The sequence below is a fragment of the Adiantum capillus-veneris genome, chromosome 13 (assembly GCF_014529385.1).
Source record: "Adiantum capillus-veneris isolate H3 chromosome 13, ASM1452938v2, whole genome shotgun sequence".
Classification (NCBI taxonomy): Eukaryota; Viridiplantae; Streptophyta; class Polypodiopsida; order Polypodiales; family Pteridaceae; genus Adiantum; species Adiantum capillus-veneris.
In genome coordinates, this window is record NC_140943.1 from 154512674 (window position 1) to 154531040 (window position 18367).

At 42.2% G+C, this 18367-nt stretch overlaps 1 protein-coding gene across 1 annotated transcript in view; it reads left to right on the forward strand.

The window, feature by feature from the left end:
* The window catches only part of LOC147445128 (uncharacterized), a 56503-nt gene extending 45811 nt beyond the window's left edge, over positions 1–10692 (forward strand). The window contains exons 7-10 of the mRNA XM_086527600.1: positions 9065–9601; positions 9682–9801; positions 9887–10105; positions 10235–10692. Coding sequence (XP_086383726.1) covers positions 9065–9601; positions 9682–9801; positions 9887–10105; positions 10235–10261 — 903 coding nt within the window. The 3' untranslated portion in view covers positions 10262–10692. The remainder of the gene's footprint in view (positions 1–9064; positions 9602–9681; positions 9802–9886; positions 10106–10234) is intronic.
* Positions 10693–18367: the final 7675 nt, after the last annotated feature.

Below are 18367 nucleotides of genomic sequence, written 5' to 3' on the forward strand. Positions count from 1 at the left end.
AACCTTTGAAACCCGTTTCGAAACAGGAAGTTTTGAAAATCCACGGCTACTATGGCGGTATCATTGGTGTAAAATAGGGATGCCCTCTTTCACCTACATTGTTTGGGGCTCATATAGACAAGGCCTCAGAATATAGCGTGAGAGGAGGGGCAGGAGCTAGTTTAGCTTGGGTGTTGATACCAATATTGCGCTGTATGTGGGTGACATTGTACTTAAATCAGACTCACCCAAAGGACTAAAGGACAATTTAATTGCATTACAAGCCTTTTGCACATACATCCTCAGTTGCTTGGGTGAGGAAATTTGCACGTCAGTTCACTTTTGGTGGGGAGAGTGTGGAGTCTCTCAGACAGTAAGTGTATTTGCAGACTACCATAGTCTTGGCAAAAATTATAAGAGGTTCAACTTGCACCAGCATATGCAATGGTGCAGTAGAGAGGGGGTGCAGACACAAATTGATAACTAGATTGATAGACATTGAGTACAAAGAGGCTCATTATATAGAGCTAGCCAAGGCATTTCATCTGGCATCATACATGACATTATAAGAGACTCCAAATCAGCCCAAATCACTAGAGAACTCGTGGATGAGTACTCGTTTAGGCCCTTTTATGCGCCCTTTTAGTAAGTCTAAGTGAGTCTACTCCACTTAGAAATGCCCCACATGGGTACCTATACACCCAAGGTACCTTTTCCACATGCTACCACATGATTCTTGCCACCTACGCATCAAATAGACCAAGGGTGATACATAATAAGACAAAGGATAAAGCCCACAAACCCCTACAACCCTCCCCTTGACAACTGACAACTCTGACACACTCCAATCTAGGAGATATAAACATCTCCAATCCAGGAGACAAACAAATAGATATTAGTCCAATCCGGGAGCCACCGCAAGTCTCTAATCCAAGAATCCGCAAAAATGCCTCCTCTCGAACAATGTCGCGAAATCTGGGACCAAGCTAATCCAAGCTCATCCCAAATGTGACTCCACAGCAAGAGATAAAGAAAACTTCAACCTTGTCGCTATCACCAGTTGTCCACCCTTCTTTTTTATCTTCGTCTCCAGCCTTAGTGCTTCGTCGATCTTGATGTAGTTGCTATTGCCCTAGCTTTCTCATGCACTTTATTGAATGGAAATGCAAAGCTAAATAATGTTATGCAAGTTAAACTATTGTTGCTAATACTCCTCCCTTTGAAAGTGAATCTCCCTTCTGGTTTCTCTCGACACGACTTACTGTGCTTTGGAGCGGTCTTTGCAATTGTAGACTCTCCAAGCTTAATGTCTAGACTCCGTACAAGAGCACAATCGTGATATCATCCATATAATTATTATACATTGCAATAGTTGTGCTGTAAACCGGTTGGCTTATTGACCATGCGGTGCGGGACAGAAAAACAGTATTTTTCAGCTTAAAAAACCGATATTCAGTACTCAGATAATGGAGATATAGACAGAGTAATCAGGAGATAGAAATATTGGGAGATAGAGATGGGATTGGGAGAAATGGAGAGGGGGAGTTTCTCCCCTATGCTGTACTGACCCGTACATAGGTGCCCCTTTTGGTATTCCTTTTATTTATTCAAATAGTTACAATACAATACAATGCTCATGAGAGATGGCACCGTGCTCTTGTGAGAGGAGATCAGGGGAGAGGGTGTGCCAACAGTAGTCCTCTACAATTGACTAAAATCAGCCCTTTAAATAGAGATGTGTTTGTGTGTGTTTACACAGAGTCCAAGTGCCAACCATGCCCACTTTCTTCTTTTGTCTAGCCTCTAATGGGCTGTTTTGCACAGGTGGCCGGTTCCTCATGTGTGTGTGTGGGTGCCTTGGCTGAAAATGGCAGCATTTGTGTTGTCATGCACCTGCCATGCTTCGATTGTCCTTTTCTAGGGTTGCTTGGTACTTCCATGCTTGAATTGCCCTTTACTAGGGTCGCTTGGTACGTGCCGTGCTTGAACTACAACTCCCATGCATGCATGCACTCCAGTTGCCTTGCATGGATTTCCACCTGCCATGCATGGACTCCAATTGATTTGCATGGACTACAATTGCTTTGCATGGTCCATCACCTACTACAAACATGGACTCAAGTTACCTTGCATGGGTCATCCGAGTGTCCACCTGCACTGCATGCTTTGCCAGATGCTAGACGAAGTAGCCTTCCCCCTTTCTCATCATTCCTTACTTGTTTATAGGTCGCCTTGCATGCTCTGCCAGTTTCCCTTCTCCTAGGTGCCCTGCAAAGGTCAAGCACCTATAGCTTCACAAGCAGCAGAATCTCCTGCAGCTTCTCAAGTGATTCCTGCAAAATCAACAAGTATATCAATGCATTCAACAGTGCAGATATTCAGCCTTGCTCATGGCTATGTGCCAAATCGATGATAGTTGCAGATGAGCCCTTCAATGGCTAAAACCGGTGACATTCCCTCTCCTTAAAAGAATAAGAGTCGTCTCCGATTACACCTGTATACAACATTGAAATTTGGTAACCATGGCTTAAAAACATGTATGCAAATCATTGTGCTAGTGCATCACTACACTATATGGCCTAAACACCATAATGCATAATACAAGTTCTACAATTCACATTCATGCTGGCCCAACGTTTGACATTGGACTTCGCTTTTTGATCCAACATTTCACATTGGATTTCACCTCATGGCCCAACCTTTCACATTAGACTCACCTAGAAGTCAATCAGTGGCCATCACACCTTGGTTCGACCTTTCACATCAAAGCAATCCGGGTGTACCAATGGACTAGTTGTCCGGAGATAGTATGCTGCAGACAAACATCCATCATAGAAGTCTCATGAGCAGAGTACTGTCAGCTCAGTATCTCGGATTTGTTAAAACTAACACAACTGTGACTACTATGTTGTCACATCGGTCATTTGGTTGACAAGAGAGTGGAGTGCTCCCCTCTATGCAACAGACACTGCACCATATCAACTATTGAAACGACCCAACCGAGCTTTTTTTGGTGGAAGCTCCAAAACCAAAGGTCTCAAGGCATATTTTCAAACCTGAGAATTGCCAATTCACCCTCCGCTCCATCCAAATTATTCGGCATTACCAAGTCACACTTGGCCCACTTCTAATTAATTCGAAAGGATCTACCCTTCTACCTTTTTATAATCTTGCAAATACTTCAAAGTGTGTCATCACTTAAGAATTTGAAGATGACTTATGGGATTTGTCATGATCCTTCTTTTCAGGAACAAAACAAGAGTCCTTCACTAGTATGTATCGATTGCTTTCGCAAACAAACACTTCTTCGTCAGGAAAACCCGACCCCATAGAGTTCTTGATGTAGCTTTGCACATACTTTGATTAACTTTGAATTGCCGATTCAGATACAACTAGATTGACTAGCCCTTGAGCTTAGCAATCTATGAAAAGGTCTCTTCATGTGCGAGGATTTATTCTTGCCGAAGACACTCCTCCATTTCTTCAAAGAGTAAGCTTTCACCCAAGCATATTGTATGTGTCCTGAGCATGGGCCAGGGTGCTTGTAACGTTTTGCTTCAGGCAATAACCTTTGATTTCCTTAGGCAGCCCACCACAATACTTTTCCAACTGTTCTTCCAAAGTAGCTAATCGGAATATAAAAATTTCAGAATTTCTGGTCATAATCTTTAAGGGTATCTTGCTCTTCAAGTAGCATCTGGTTCCATGCTGAGAGAGTATCTGCTCCAAAGGATGGTGTCCACCACATAGATGCAAAAATTTTCTTGAATTCACCCCATGTTTTGGGAACTTGGCCTTGCAACAAGAGTGTTGACCACCACTGTTGAGCATTCCCCTTCAAGAAAAAGGAAGCCTTCCTAACCTTGGAGGCTTCTGTGAGATTTCCCCTAGAAAAATCTATGTCAAACTGTTGTATGAAGGTAGAGGCCTTTTGCTCGTCCTTGGAACCATGAAAAGTGTCAAACTTGACACTTCAACTTTCTTTCTTGTAATCTTTTTGGACAGCCCATGGTTTAAGCTGTGCCAATAGGTTGTTTGCTTCTGCCTCTCCCTCATCTTTACTGTCAAGAGATTCTTCATGTTTGTCTTTACCACTGTCTTGGACCTCAACCTCCACTTTCTCATACTTGTCCTTCTGCTCATTGATGTTAATCTCCCTTGAATCCTCCATTGTTGAAAATAAGCTTACTGATCAGGATCTAGATTGCCCGTAGAAGAGCGTGCTGTGATACCACTGTAATTGGCTGGCCTATTGCCTAGGTGTACAGGACAACAAAACAGTAATTTTCAGCTTTGAAAACCAGAAATTCAGCACTAAGATAATGGTGATATAGACAAAGTAATTAGGAGATAGAGAGACTGGGAGATAGAGATGGGATTGGGAGAAATGGAGAGGTGGAGTTCCTTCCCTACACGGTATTGGCCCCTAGATCTTTAGTCTCACAAGCAATAATGCAATTTTGAAACCTCCACGGAATAAATTTGTGAAGTAATGAGGTGACGCCCCTTTCGGTATTTCTTTTATTCATTGTTACCCGGAACGGGAAATTGGAACGCGGAACGCGGAACCCGGTATGAAATGCCATTCCCTGTTTCGGACACTCACGTCTGAAACATGGAACGGTGACTAAAAATGGCCATTCCCTGTAACTATGCTTATTCATGTAAATGGTTACACTACAATCCTCATTGGAAATGGTGCCTTGCTTGTGCGAAAGTAGACCGGGAGAGAAATGAAATGAAATGTTATATTAACGTCTTCAAAAGGCCAGAGTGACCTATGAGACCAAATTGATACAAAAGTGGTGAATCTGTTACAATGTCTGAAAAGTGTGAAAGTGCGAAAATAAATGCGAAAAACTAAATACAAAGTATTAGATAAACTTCTTAGGAGCATTCTGGGTGTCTGGCTAGAATGCTTCTAATCCTTTGTTGTAGTCTCCTCCGGTGATGTGTGCTTCTGCATCTCGGTCGTGGTCGTCTCGATTTCCTAAGCTCAATCGCCCTGTCAATGAGGGTGCCTTTGGTTTGAATGTGGGTACTCCTTTGTGCTCGCTGCTGGCCTCTTGCTTCTCTCGATCCGAAGAAATCTGTGATCTGCCTCTGAGGCTGTAGTGCTCTTTGTCTTCTCATCAGATTATCCCTGTGCCGATGTAGTTCCAGTAGGTATAGGCCTAAGCACCTTTGATCCTGGTATTGCATGACTCTATCTAGAGGTCCAAAGCCTTCTTAAAATAGGCAATGGAAACGCCCGCGTACCTCATAGTATACGGTGCAATGACATATGTAGTGTAATTCTGTCTCCGGCTCCATTCCGCATAACTTGCAAATTCTGCTCTCATGTGGGATTCCCCTAAATCTGCCAAATTCAATTTCCAGCTGGTGTGAGGATGTACGAATCTGACCAATAGCACATCTCAAACCATGAGACAGGTGGGTATCCATGTAGCTCGGGCGAATCACAAAACCATCTTCAGATATTTGTAGGAAGTTTTCTTTGTAGTCGGCCATCTTCGTGCCCAATTCTTGTGTAGGGTCTACCCATGTCCTCTTAGTGTCCAACTGTATAAGATCCTGGCGGATGATTTTATTAATCTCCGTTCGTGTGATTGCCAGTGATGGAGCCTCAAGAGAGTATTGGAAGGGGGGTAATCTTTCCATACTGAACCCGTGTCTCTGAAACCACGAGGACAGTTGCGCATACCAGCATGATGTATCTCCCTTCATTGCTAATTGTCGAGAGGATTCGAGGGCCAATCTAGTATATCGGCAATTATTTGTATCCCATAAACCGTGTATAAAGGACACTGATATGGTAAGAGCTTCAATTTCTATGGGAGGGGTAGCTAGTTCCGCCCGGGTAATCACGTGTGGTACGGAGGCCTTGGCTCTAATCATTCGGGAAATCATAGATACCAAAGGTCTCTCCATTGACTTCCAATTATCCTGATCCACAGATGGTCCCCAAATCTGGACCCCATAAAGCATAGCCGAAGCCACCACAGTATCAAAGAGCCAAAGTTTTGTTCGTGGTTCTTGAAACTGCACTTGTGAACACATCCTCTCCAACCCTCCCAAGGCCGCAGAGGCTGTGGACAATCTAGCGTCCGCTGCTTTCTTAAGAGTAAACTTCGGTCCTGTAAATACCACACCAAGGTATGTGTATGCATCTGTGTACTCTACTGTATCCTGGCCATATGCAAATGTAGGTGCCGATCTCCTAACCCACTGCGGTGTGGTGTTAAACACCATAACTTTGGTTTTACCCAAATTTACCGACAGTCCGCTGTCTTCTGCGAATTTATGTAATGCATCTAACTGCCTCTGCATTCCATCTGGTGATTCTGCTATCAATACAATATCATCTGCATACAACAACAAAGGGATCCATGACCCTGCAAGTTGAGCACCTCTGTCACCCTCTCTATCAATGTAATTTGATACCTCATCTATATACATACCAAATAAAGTAGGGGACAGTGGGCATCCCTGCTTTACTCCAACGGTGGAATGAACAATGTCGGAATCCCCTTCTGGAGTACGTACATAACCCGTTACTGACCCGTATAAGGCCATGATCCCCCAGATAATCTCTTTGGGGACTCTTAACTCTTGCATTCTGCGCATCAATCTGGCCCTTGGTACTGTATCAAAAGCTTTCCGAAAATCCACAAAGCAACAATACATCCTTCTCCCGCTTGCTCTTCCTTCCTCAATAATGGCTCTGAGCGTAAGAATATGATCTAAAGTGGAATAACCCCTCTTGAATCCAGCTTGTCCTGTTGCCCTTATGCCCTCATTCTCTACCCATCTACTCAATTTTTGTTCTAGAATGGATGCGTACAATCGGGTCAATGTGTGACCCACCATAATGGTACGGTAGTTCCCGGGTATCATAGGATCCCCTGACTTGAAAATAGGTACGATAGTAGATAATTTCCAAGATTCAGGGAATCCTTCACACATGACCCGATTAAACAGACGAGCAAGGACTTTTGAAAGTAGATCCCTTGCATGGATCAGATGTTCTGCTACTAAACCCTCATGATCATAGGCTCTTCTTGTCTTCATCTTATCAGAGAGAGAGTGCCAGCAGTAGTCCTCTACAATTGGCTAAACTTAGCCCTTTAAATAGAGATGTGTGTGTGTGTGTTACACAGAGTCCAAGTACCAGCTGTTTGCACTTTCTTCTTTTGTATGAGTCTCTAATGGGCTGTTTTGGACAAGTGGCCGGTTTCTCTCGTGTGTGTGTGTGGGTGTCTTGGCTGAAAATGGCGGCTTTTGCATTGTCATGCACATGCCATACTTCAGTTGCCCTTTTCTAGGGTCACGTGGTACTTGCATGGACTCCCACTTGCCATGCATGGACTCGAGTTGCTCGGCATGGTCCATCACCTGCTATGCATGTACTCTAATTACCTTGCATGGACCATCCGAGTGTCCACTTGCCCTGCATGCAGCGCCCTGCACAGTCAAGCACCTATAACTTCAGAAGTAGCAGAATCTCCTGCAGCTTCTCAAGTGATTCCTACAAAATTAACAAGCATATACATGCATTCAACACTTGTAGATATTCAGCCCTGTCCATGGCTATGGGCCAAATCGGTGACAGCTGCAGATCAGCCTTGCAATAGCCAAATCGTGATGTGTGCTTGGTTGAATTCCCTGTAGTGCAAAAGAGAGAGAGTGAATTTTTCTCAAGAAGTGAGCTTCCAAACTTTGGTAGAATGAGGGGTTATAGAAGTGGCACTTGAGAGCTTTATTTTGGCCGTGGGAAGGGGTGCCTTATGAAGTTTTCTTGAATAAGCAAATTGAGCACGTGACTAGGCTTAGCTGGAACCAGGGGAAGCCAGGGGGCAAGTGTCGTGTGTGATGGCGAGTGAGGGAGAAGAGATGTGCTAGTGCACAGAGGATTGGCAGCACACAGTGTGCCAAGTTGACTAGCGGGATGAACCGAAAAGTGCTGGTGGGGCACGTGCCTTGATAGGTGGCTGCTTGGCAGCATCAAATAATGGGCCGAAACCAGGTTCTGGACAGGTGGTAGCACGAGATGATGACGGGGAGCTGCAAGCAGGTTGACCAGCTGGCAGGCGGTCGATGAGGCATGGAATACACTCCAAAAAAAGAACTTTTGACTTGAAGGCTGTCGCTATACCACTTCCAAAAATGGGGGTGTGTGGATTTATCAAGTTAATGAGCTTGTGACCCACTAAGAATCCATCTTCCAAATTAAGAGTCCTTTGAGTAAAGCCACTCCATGTGCACACACAAATAACTATGGAAAACTATTAACCACAATGACTCTTAATTGATTGAGATTGAATTCAATCAAAAGAGTAACGCGCACACACATGCTAGATAATTTCAGTTATTGATGCAAAGAGACAAGAGTCAAATTAATGAAGGTGCATGTACACACTAATGAGAGAAGCTTAAGAATTGCTCAATTATCGAGCTATTAGGGAACATACATGCTCTAATTAAGAGGCTACAAATGCTCGATCGAGGAGCTTATCAATGATGGATGGACACACATAGGAAAGATAAATTAAGAGAGAATTAATCTAAATGCAAAGTCAAAGCTCTTCTAATCACACGCTTCTCTCATCTTTATTACTTGTAATTGATCATGAAATTCAACAAGAATTTCATAGTATTGAGACTTCCAATGCACTTTGAAAGAGAGCACAGCATCCTATGGACAAAAAAGTGAAGTTTTGCTTATATGTGACTTAGACATGGCAGTCTTATTTACCTTTTTTCTTTGAAAATCAAAAGGATTCCTGAATGTGTTTTCTGTAGTGCCTGAAGCTTTTCATGATTGAAATTTACTTATTGGTTAAGGTTAGAAAGTCTTGTCCAAACACAAGCAATGCACTAAGACAAATTATTTTAGAAGGCCTTATCCTAATGTGCAAAGGTGGGTGCGTAGGAAACAAATTTCTTATACCTAACATGATGATACACTAGACAAAAGAATTGAAACATAGTTAAAAGTGTCTAGTGCCTCCTGATTCTGTGAATCACTTGCGTTTTCCCCTAATAAGTCACACATTGATAAGACGACTTGTGGGTTCTACAACAGCTCCAGCAAAGTATCGCGGAGACTTTAGAGCGACAGTCGGATGCAATAACCAGAAGATGCACGACATCTAAAGTAACAGCTGCTACTGGAGTCCGGAAATCCCAGCCCAAGTATCGAAATGTGGAAAACCAAAGTAGGGGAAAAACATCACAAAGTTATCGTGCAGATGATGAAGACTACACGGAAGAGATTGAGCAGACAGTGGCACCTGAAACTGCCACACGAGAAAGGAGAACAAGACGTCGAAAGCGAGAAACTACAACCTTGCAACTTGAGGCCACTGATGATGAGCAGGGTGATGTGCAAGCAAACAAGTCTTCACGTTTGAACACAGCTAAAACAAATGATGACACAAAAGGAGAGACATCAGGTGGCGCTGTTGGAAGGCTGGAAGGCTTAGCAACTTGGGCTAGGGCAGGATCCAGGAGCACTGCAAGATATGGGAATCTGAACAGCAGTAACAATAGGCTTATTGCACGTGCAACTATGCTTCTGGAAGCACTCTCTGCTGCTACACAGATGGAAAGAGATATTGAGGTAAGCATTGAGATTCAGAGAGCTTGTCAAACCTATTGCATATGTGATTCTCTCATTCCACTGACGTTTGTTTGTTGCAGTTTGATGTTCATCTTATATTGCAACCTTTTACCAGTGATGATGATGATGATAATCTTCCAAGCCTTGACAAGCCTTACATTAGTTGTCCAGCAAATGTGACTGTACAACATGTTTGTGAGGTACATGGTGCCAAAAGTGGTTAATTGTCTTGCAGGTCATTTTGTATTACCATTTTGTTGATTTCACTTGTATGCTTGTGTTCAGTTTCTTGTGAATCGCTTGCCCATAGACCCAGAAGAACAGTTAGAGCTTATACTGGGAAGCAATGAGGGACAAGATCTATTTACAGATAGCAAACCCAATCATTCGAAACAGAAAGGCACCTATGATGGCAGTGAGGGCTTTAAAGTGCCAGAGATACTACATCCACAAGCTACCCTAGGTCAAATTCATGAGATTTTATGGCATTGCCATGGAAATTTGGTAAGATACGGATAAACAATGCAAGCCTGCAGTGACATGCACTTAATTAATGAGAAGAATACTGCATGATTGAGGTCTTTTTAATCATGTCTGAAGGGGTTCTTGAGTTGTTTCATCATCCATTTGCAGGTTCTACTGTATCGCCGCAGAATTTAGATGGGATATTTTAACATTGGGCTGAGCTTGGACAGCGGAATGCTGGAGATGACAAGCATTTACTTCAGATTACAATCAAAGCGTTACTTGCTGGGTCAGATGGGCCTTGCCTGTCGTCAATAGCTTTATATAAGGGTTTTACCTTTTCTGTATACATACATTACCAATTGCTTCTCATGCTTCTGACACGACGTCTCCATTGTTTCTTCACTAATATACACATGAATTGCTCAGAAGTGTTACAAGTAAGGCTTACAGGGTCAGCTGACAGGATAGTCTTAGGTTCATTGCATGAGGATAATGCGATGATTGCAACTCCTTACCATTTCAAACGATCTGGTATTGGTGTTTTTCGGAACAAAGAGTTAATAAATTCAGTACTCTACCAAACGGATTTTTTTTTTTTTCACTTTGTTAGCACCTTATAATCGCCAGCTTAAGCTCTTTCCGTTCCAAGTTTTGTAACGCAAGTTTCTTGGACAGTGGTATTTACATGTATGGTAGGTAGCTGAGAGCTACTCTCATATGCAAAGACAACAAAGATTCGTGGAGCTCTAACCTGACTGACTAGCACCATACACGAAAACAAGACACTAGACACGCATGGTGAGCTCATGGCCGGAAGAGCATAGAGGGCATGAAAAGGGTTCTTCATCACCGTTGCCACCTATACATGAGTGCTGCAAGCTCAAAATCTTTAGTTTGAGCGCTTGGAGAGTAGACTAAGTTAAGTACTTGTTCTTTCATAGTATAAACAAGTACTAGTACCAAGGGTTTTTAGTAATTTTTTGTTAGGTCACACTCAGTCATTACTAGCTCTCTGAATAGTTTGAGAATTACAAAGATCCAATTTAGAACTCAGTTGATCTCGGGCTAACCTAGCCTCCACACTACCTCACACGGACAGCTTCAAACGGGATCTATGGTTGAGGTGATTCGATCCATCCCATGCACATTTGTAACTTCGGGACATCTCGTAAATTTGGCACGAAAGTAAATTCGGGGAGGTCTAGCCCCATGTATTGAACCCACAGCCTCCCTATCGTGAGCCATGTGCACTAACCACTATGCCCGCTTTCATTCATTCAAATATATAGGGAATTTGACTATGTGAGATTGTATATGACGGCGCGTTTATATATTTGGGGCAGACTTGTAAATTCGGGATGCCTCTCCACCGTCAGATCTCACGACCCATAGTTGAACCCCCATTTTTCTCTTTCACCATTGATCCCATTTGACATGCTCGTGTGATATAGTGATGAGGCTAGCCTTGGCTCGTGTGCATATCTCCATCATCACTTAGCAATCTTGTGTATATATTACATATCTTGCATATTACAACATAATGAGATGGATTGGGAAAATATATAACATTGATGCTCCACAATCACATGATAGAAACAACCACCATAATCTTTTGGTCTAGTTTGAATTTATGCCCTCAAACAAGCTTTTGTAGGGTGCTTATGATTATGTAGGCAAGCATAAGGAGGGGCGGTGGTTCTTGAGGGTAGCTAGATGTTGAATTATCTAGAAACATACAAACAAATTTGTAGAAAAGGAAAAGCATGAATATTAGTTGCGTGTGGCTTGTATTTTATTTGCTTTGTTATGAATAGTAGTTGCGTGTGGCTTGTATTTTATTCGATTCGTTTAGACTTGCTTGATTACACATCGGCAAATGTGGAAATGCTATGCCAAAAGAATATTGGTTCTGTAACAACCTCAAAGGTAGGGATCAAACTTTGAAGCCTATGCCTTTTTTGTTTAATTTAAAGTTGTAAGAAGGTGCACACAAAGCTTGAAGGAGGAGAAGTTCAAGTGCACATAACACATGTAGTGGTATTACTTAGTGTGCAAGTACAAAGACAAGTGATGTCCTAGGGCTATGAATGTATATGCAAGTCTTAGCTTCACTGTTTGAGTTAGGGTTATAGGAATGCACACATAGCTTGGAGATGGAGCAGAAGCTCAAGGCACACAACAAATTATGTATAAAGTACGAGGGAAAAATCTCCTAGTGAGGGAAAAAGTGCACCGACGGTCATAAGTGTGCTCACACATATCACTACCATATACATGGTAATAAATCCCCCTTGGGAGTGATGTGGTGAATGAGAGTTGACACATAGACTATAGGAAAGTGCCACGCCCTATGGATATGATTAATCTACAAAGGGAAGCAAGCCCAAAGCTTTGCAAAAAGCTTTGAACTTCTCACGAGGTAATGCCTTCGTGAACATATCTACAAGGTTGTCATGTGTTGGCTCATAAGCCAAGTTGATCTGACATAGTGATAATGTACCTCAATGTGCTTTGTGCGAGCATGAAAGCCTCACCACCTCGCAACTGCCAATACGCTCTGACTGTCAATGTAGATGAGAGTGCCATACTCATGTCTAACGCCCAAATTAACCATATTTGAACCATACACACTCAATCGTAGCTGTGAAAGCTCCTCTATACTCAACTTCATAACTAGAGCTAGCCATAGGAGGTTGCATCTTGCTCAACCAAGATATATGCATGAATTGCTAACGAGCATGAAACAAAAACCATTTGTGGACAGTTGCGTGTCAATAAAACCTAGCCCAATCCGAGTTAGAAAAAGCTTGTAAATCTGGCAACAATGATCCTCCCTTGGGATAAAAGAACCTAAGATGTATATTGCAACTTAACTCGTGAAAGATCGTCTAAACTAGCTACCAATGCTTAGACCCTAAGTACTATGCATAAATTTGTTCACTTGTGAGAGGAAAATTGAATACATGGCCTTGTGATGCATACATAGATGAGGCAATCAAAATCTTTCAACTAGATATGTAGGACCTCCAACACCATGTAGACTTAACTTCAAACCTAGTTCCATAGGAGTGGTAATTGGCTTGCAATCATCAAGTCCCAATTTACTTGGAAAAGTTTGCACTTTTTTTTTTTGACATAATGCAATACCTTCATCACACTGCTTAAACTGAATGCCCAAATAATGATGCGAAAGCCCCAAATCTAATGTTTCAAATGTGACATTCAAATTAGTATTAAATTCAGCAATATGTGTCCCATCCAGATGAGTGAGCAGTAAATCATCCCCATACGTAACAACAATAAGACATATGTCATCCACACAGTTTGCATCCAAAGTGCTCTCAGACTTTTTAGCCAAACATGAGAAGATTGCTTCAAAACATATAATGCTTTATTAAACCTGCACACTTTCTTTTCTTGTCCTTTGTTGACAAAACTATGATGCTCCATTACATACCCTTCCTCATACAACTCACCATTCAAAAAGTAGGTTTAATATCCGATTGATGTACATCCCATACAAAATAAGCTCCAAATGCACAAATGAAACGAACAGTAGTCATACGAAAAGTGGGAGCAAAAGTTTCTTACATAATTGTGAGTGCTGTCGTGCATTTATTGTTGCACCATAGCCAATAGAAACTTTGAAGTAGATTAGAATGGAGAGTACTCAATAAACAATGTAGAATGAAAATATGTTGCTTGATTAGAGAGGGAGAGCGACAAGTTTTAGATGGTGATAATTTTTAGTGTCAAGGTGGGAGAACTGCAATCAATGATTGGATGGATATGCACCACAAGTGGTAATGGCAAGGGTCATGTGAGCTAACACAAGTAGCATGTGGCTATTAAGTGTGTAGCATGTGTTTAGGAAGTGCCATGAAGACAAAACTTGATGAAAGAAAAATAGTGTAGGTCTTACCTCCAAACTAGATGGTTTGGGGCAGTGTCTAAACACTTTACAAATGCCGGTCATCACTTCTATTGGGAACCTTGTTGGTAGCCTCATCGTCTATGCTTTGATTTTTCCTTGCTTTTGGAATCGAGAGGATTTTGATGACGATGGTGCACATGTGGGTTCACATGGTTTGATCTGTGTTAGGTGCATATCCATCATAGGGGCACAAAAATCAATTTAGGAGGGTCTTACCATGAATTTAGGATAGGTAGTGTCTAACTCTTGTGTAAACAATTGCGTACAAGTGCTTATGGGTGTAATGTGGGAGCTGTGTTTACTCAAATGGTTACACACATTACAATCATATCCAAAACTGGAAGGCTTGAATGCATGAATGCTCATGATTTGAAGCTTGAATGCGCAATGCGGTGGCGACAATGCCTTAGTGCCCAAAATTAGCTCCAATGAAGGAGAACCTTGGGAGCTCGGGCTCGAGAAGGTGCAAAGCCAAGTATTGTGTATGCTCACCGTCGGAATGGACTTAGAAAAACAATGGAGTGAAGTTAGGAGGCCAAGGGGTGTTAGTGGCGTGTAGGAGAATGGATGCTGAAAGGCAAAAACCAAAAAAAGGAACATGATCAATAAGCAAAAGGTCTATCTCTATAGCTAATTAACGAGTGAGCCAACCAAGTAATGGTTGATGACGAGCACTAAGTAGCGTGAGGTTTGGTGGTGAGTAGGTAGTGTGACAACAAACTGTAGATAGGAGGTGTGGATGAGAAGCCAAGATGAGTGTGTTTGGACGCTTTTGCACGAAGGCAAATCCTCGTTGAAGGTGGAATCATCCAATTTTGCTAGCACCTCCAAAAGAGTGCTACAACGGAAGTGTAGCTTGTCGTGATGTGTAGAACAAAGACTTAATGGAGCCAACTTTGCCAAAAATGGCGGAGCTAGCTCTCAAAGGCTTCATTGTGTGGAGGCAACATATCAAACAACAACCACGATAGCTTTTTCAACTCACATATGGAGAAGGTGGTTGACATTAGCGGAACTCTCCCTCTGCCTTCGTGCGAAACCCTTCTTTGATGAGCAATTAACTCAAGCGAATCAAATTCCAAGACCAATTAACTTGGACTCATAAACACGATCTTGAGTATTTGCTAAGCCATCACAAGCTCACCATAAATAAGGGAGATGTAATGTAAAATAGACTCGTGTTTATTCTTTAACGAAATGAGCTTTAATTAGCTTTATTTCCTTGCACTGCTGCATGTGGGATAGTTCCATCTTTCCTCTTCTTGACGCATGATCTGGGACTCTAGGACAAAGTTCACACCTTACAATCTTCCCTTGAGGTTTGGACTAGGAAGATACAATGAAGGTTCTTTATCCACTAAGGATGTCAATACAAGAGGAATCCTCCCCTTGACCTTTGGGCTACAAATTGATGAAGAAATACAACACTCCAATCTAGGAGCGCACACAATGTACATCCCCAATCCAGGAGCCACACACTCAGATCTAGGAGCAAAAAAAACAACGCTCTAATCCAAGAGCAAAATCTTGATAAATGTTTGCTTCGCTCTAATCCAAGAGCACCTTCGTCTTCTTCAATGCTTTCTCTTCAACTGCTTCATGGTTATTGTCTTTGTATTCTCCCCTTGAACAAGTGCTTCTTCCCCACTTTTGTTGTGCAATTAGGCTTTATTGAAAAACAAATGCAATGTAAAATTACTCGTGTAAAAGAGCTGCTATTGCGGATGCTAATGATGTTGTTGCCAATTTTCCCATGGTGCCTTGGAGCGGTCTTTGCACTCGGAGACTCTCCAAGGCCAGTGTCTAGGACTCCATACATCATAGGAGCCCTTTTTATTTTGCATTGAGTGCATGCAAATATGGATGCAACAATTTGTACAAGATGCAAAAATAAAGTTTGTGCAAAATCAAGTAAACTAAGTGTATAACAAATAGAACCTTCTTGATGATCCTTTGCTCCTTCCCTCGAGCTTGACCTCATCACAGATGCCTTAATAGGCATGGCATACATAGCATAAAGTTGTGCTTTGTGCTTGATCATGGTGAAGGTCTTTTGAATGTCCGAAAGAATCCTACTTTCTTTGGAAGTTCGAGATCTTGCTTTGAAGTCAAATTCCCCCCTTTAAATCTTGTTGAATGTCCTTTTGAAGTTCTTCTGCGGGTATGACAGGCCCACTGAGGCAAAGTTCAAAGCTTATGAATGTGGGAGTTCAAAGGAAACTTGCTTCCTTTTTGAAGCTCCTAAATATTTTTTTGACTTTGATGCTTGAAGGCTTTTGAATTTTGATGGTTGGAGCTCTCTCTTTTGCAATGGGATGAGCCCCTTGCCAAGGTAAGAGGGTAAGGGCCTTAGGGTCTGAAGCTCGCGGGAATGAGTGCCTTGGTGAAGCATCTCTTAGGAGAATGGCGGCTTTCTATAAAAAATGGGCAATCGGGAAGTCTTCGGGCAGCTTGGTCATGTTTCCCAGCAGCGGGGTCAGCCAGGGCATGTGTGGGCAGCGGACAGATTTTTGGGCAGGTCGGGCAGCAGGTAGGTGTGAAGTCCGCCTTGCTTGTGTGTGAGTACCCTTTTGGGCTCGTCTTTTTCCTCCTAAGTAGGGGGTTCCCACCAAGCTGGGGTCGACTTTTGAAGCTTTTTTCTACAAGGATTTTGGTGGGCATTGAATACTTCTTTAGGCGCACGAGCGCGCGCGCGCACACGCACACACGCACACACACACACACACACACACACTTTTGAGCCTTGGATTTGTAGGAAAAACCATAGAATGAGGGTGTGCAAAAGAGAAAAATTAATCAAGCTCTAGAATAGTCAAATGAAGTGCAATTTTAGCATGGGTAGGCTTGATGGGAAGCTCTCAAATGGGGCTACACACACACACACACACACACACACACACACACACACACACACACACACACACACACACACACACCAATGGTAAATGCCAATTTTACTAAAATAAGGAGAATCTTTTGAATGCAAAAAGCAAGTTCTTAATGAACATTAATGAGCTCTGACGCTAATGAATCTTCCAATTAGCCAGTGAGTAGTGGCCCAAGAGCTTTTAACTCAAGAACATGCTCATGCTGGCCAATGGAATACTAATTAGGCATGCGGCATGCAATAGAAGATCAAATCTAATGGATCTAGCTAATGATGATTAAGGAATGCTAATTGTACAAACATGCAAATGCATAATAGCAAACCTAGCTAGCATACGCATGGCTCTGATACCACTTGATGGGAATCGGATCATGCTAGCTAGGGTGGATGAAAGATAAACATTGTGCAGATAAGTGAGTGTGTGTTGGCTAGATTATCACTCAAGCGAATTAGGTTCTAAGATCAATTAAATTGGACTCATAAACACGATCTTGAGTATTTGCTAAGCCATCACAAGCTCACCATAAACAAGGGAGATGTAATGTAAAATAGACTTGTGTTTATTCATTCATGAAATGAGCTTTAAGTAGCTCTACAGCCTTGCAACACTGCATGTGGGATAATTCCACCTTTCCTCTCCTTGACTCATAATCTAGGACTCTAGGACAAAGCTTACACCTTACACTACTCATTCCCTAAACACATGCTACACACTTGACAGCCACATGCCACTTGCGGTAGCTCACATGACCCTTGCCATTACCACTTGTGGTGCATATTCATCGAATCATTGATTGCACTTCTCCAACTTGAGCCTACAAATGGTCATTATCCAAAACTTGTAACTCTTTCTCTCTCCCCATTCTAATCAATCAAGCAAGATATTATCATTCTACATTGTATATTGGGTTCTCTTTGTTTTAATCTACTTCTAATTATCTATTGGCTATGGTGCAACCATGAATGCTACATTGGCTCACCCACCATAGCACTTAATGTGATATTATAGCTAACACGTAATTAGCATTTCCAAATTACACCAATTAGATCCCTATGCTAGATTTAGTGCTCTCTCTCTCTCTCTCTCTCTCTCTCTCTCTAAGCACTAAATTGATTCTTAAACTTTTAGCAGTAGGCTAATTAAGCTCAAGCCTAATTATCTCTATCTTTTGATTTGGATACGTCTACATGGCTACTTCCCTAACCAAATAATTAGATATGATGATGGGATCAAGCTCTAGGTTTTGTTGGGGGGGGGGGGGGGGGGGGGGGGGGGGGGTGGGTTGTTTTCTATTTTGCTTGATTGTTTTCTTTTTTTCTTGCTCTTTCCGCTTTTTCCAAGACAATTTACTTTGCTTGAAAGCACTAATTAAATAGTGCTATGTGTATGTGTACGTAGACACCTTCATAAATTTTCCAACGTAGAAAGCTACACCATAATTGGCACAAGCATCAAGCTATAACACATCGACTAAAT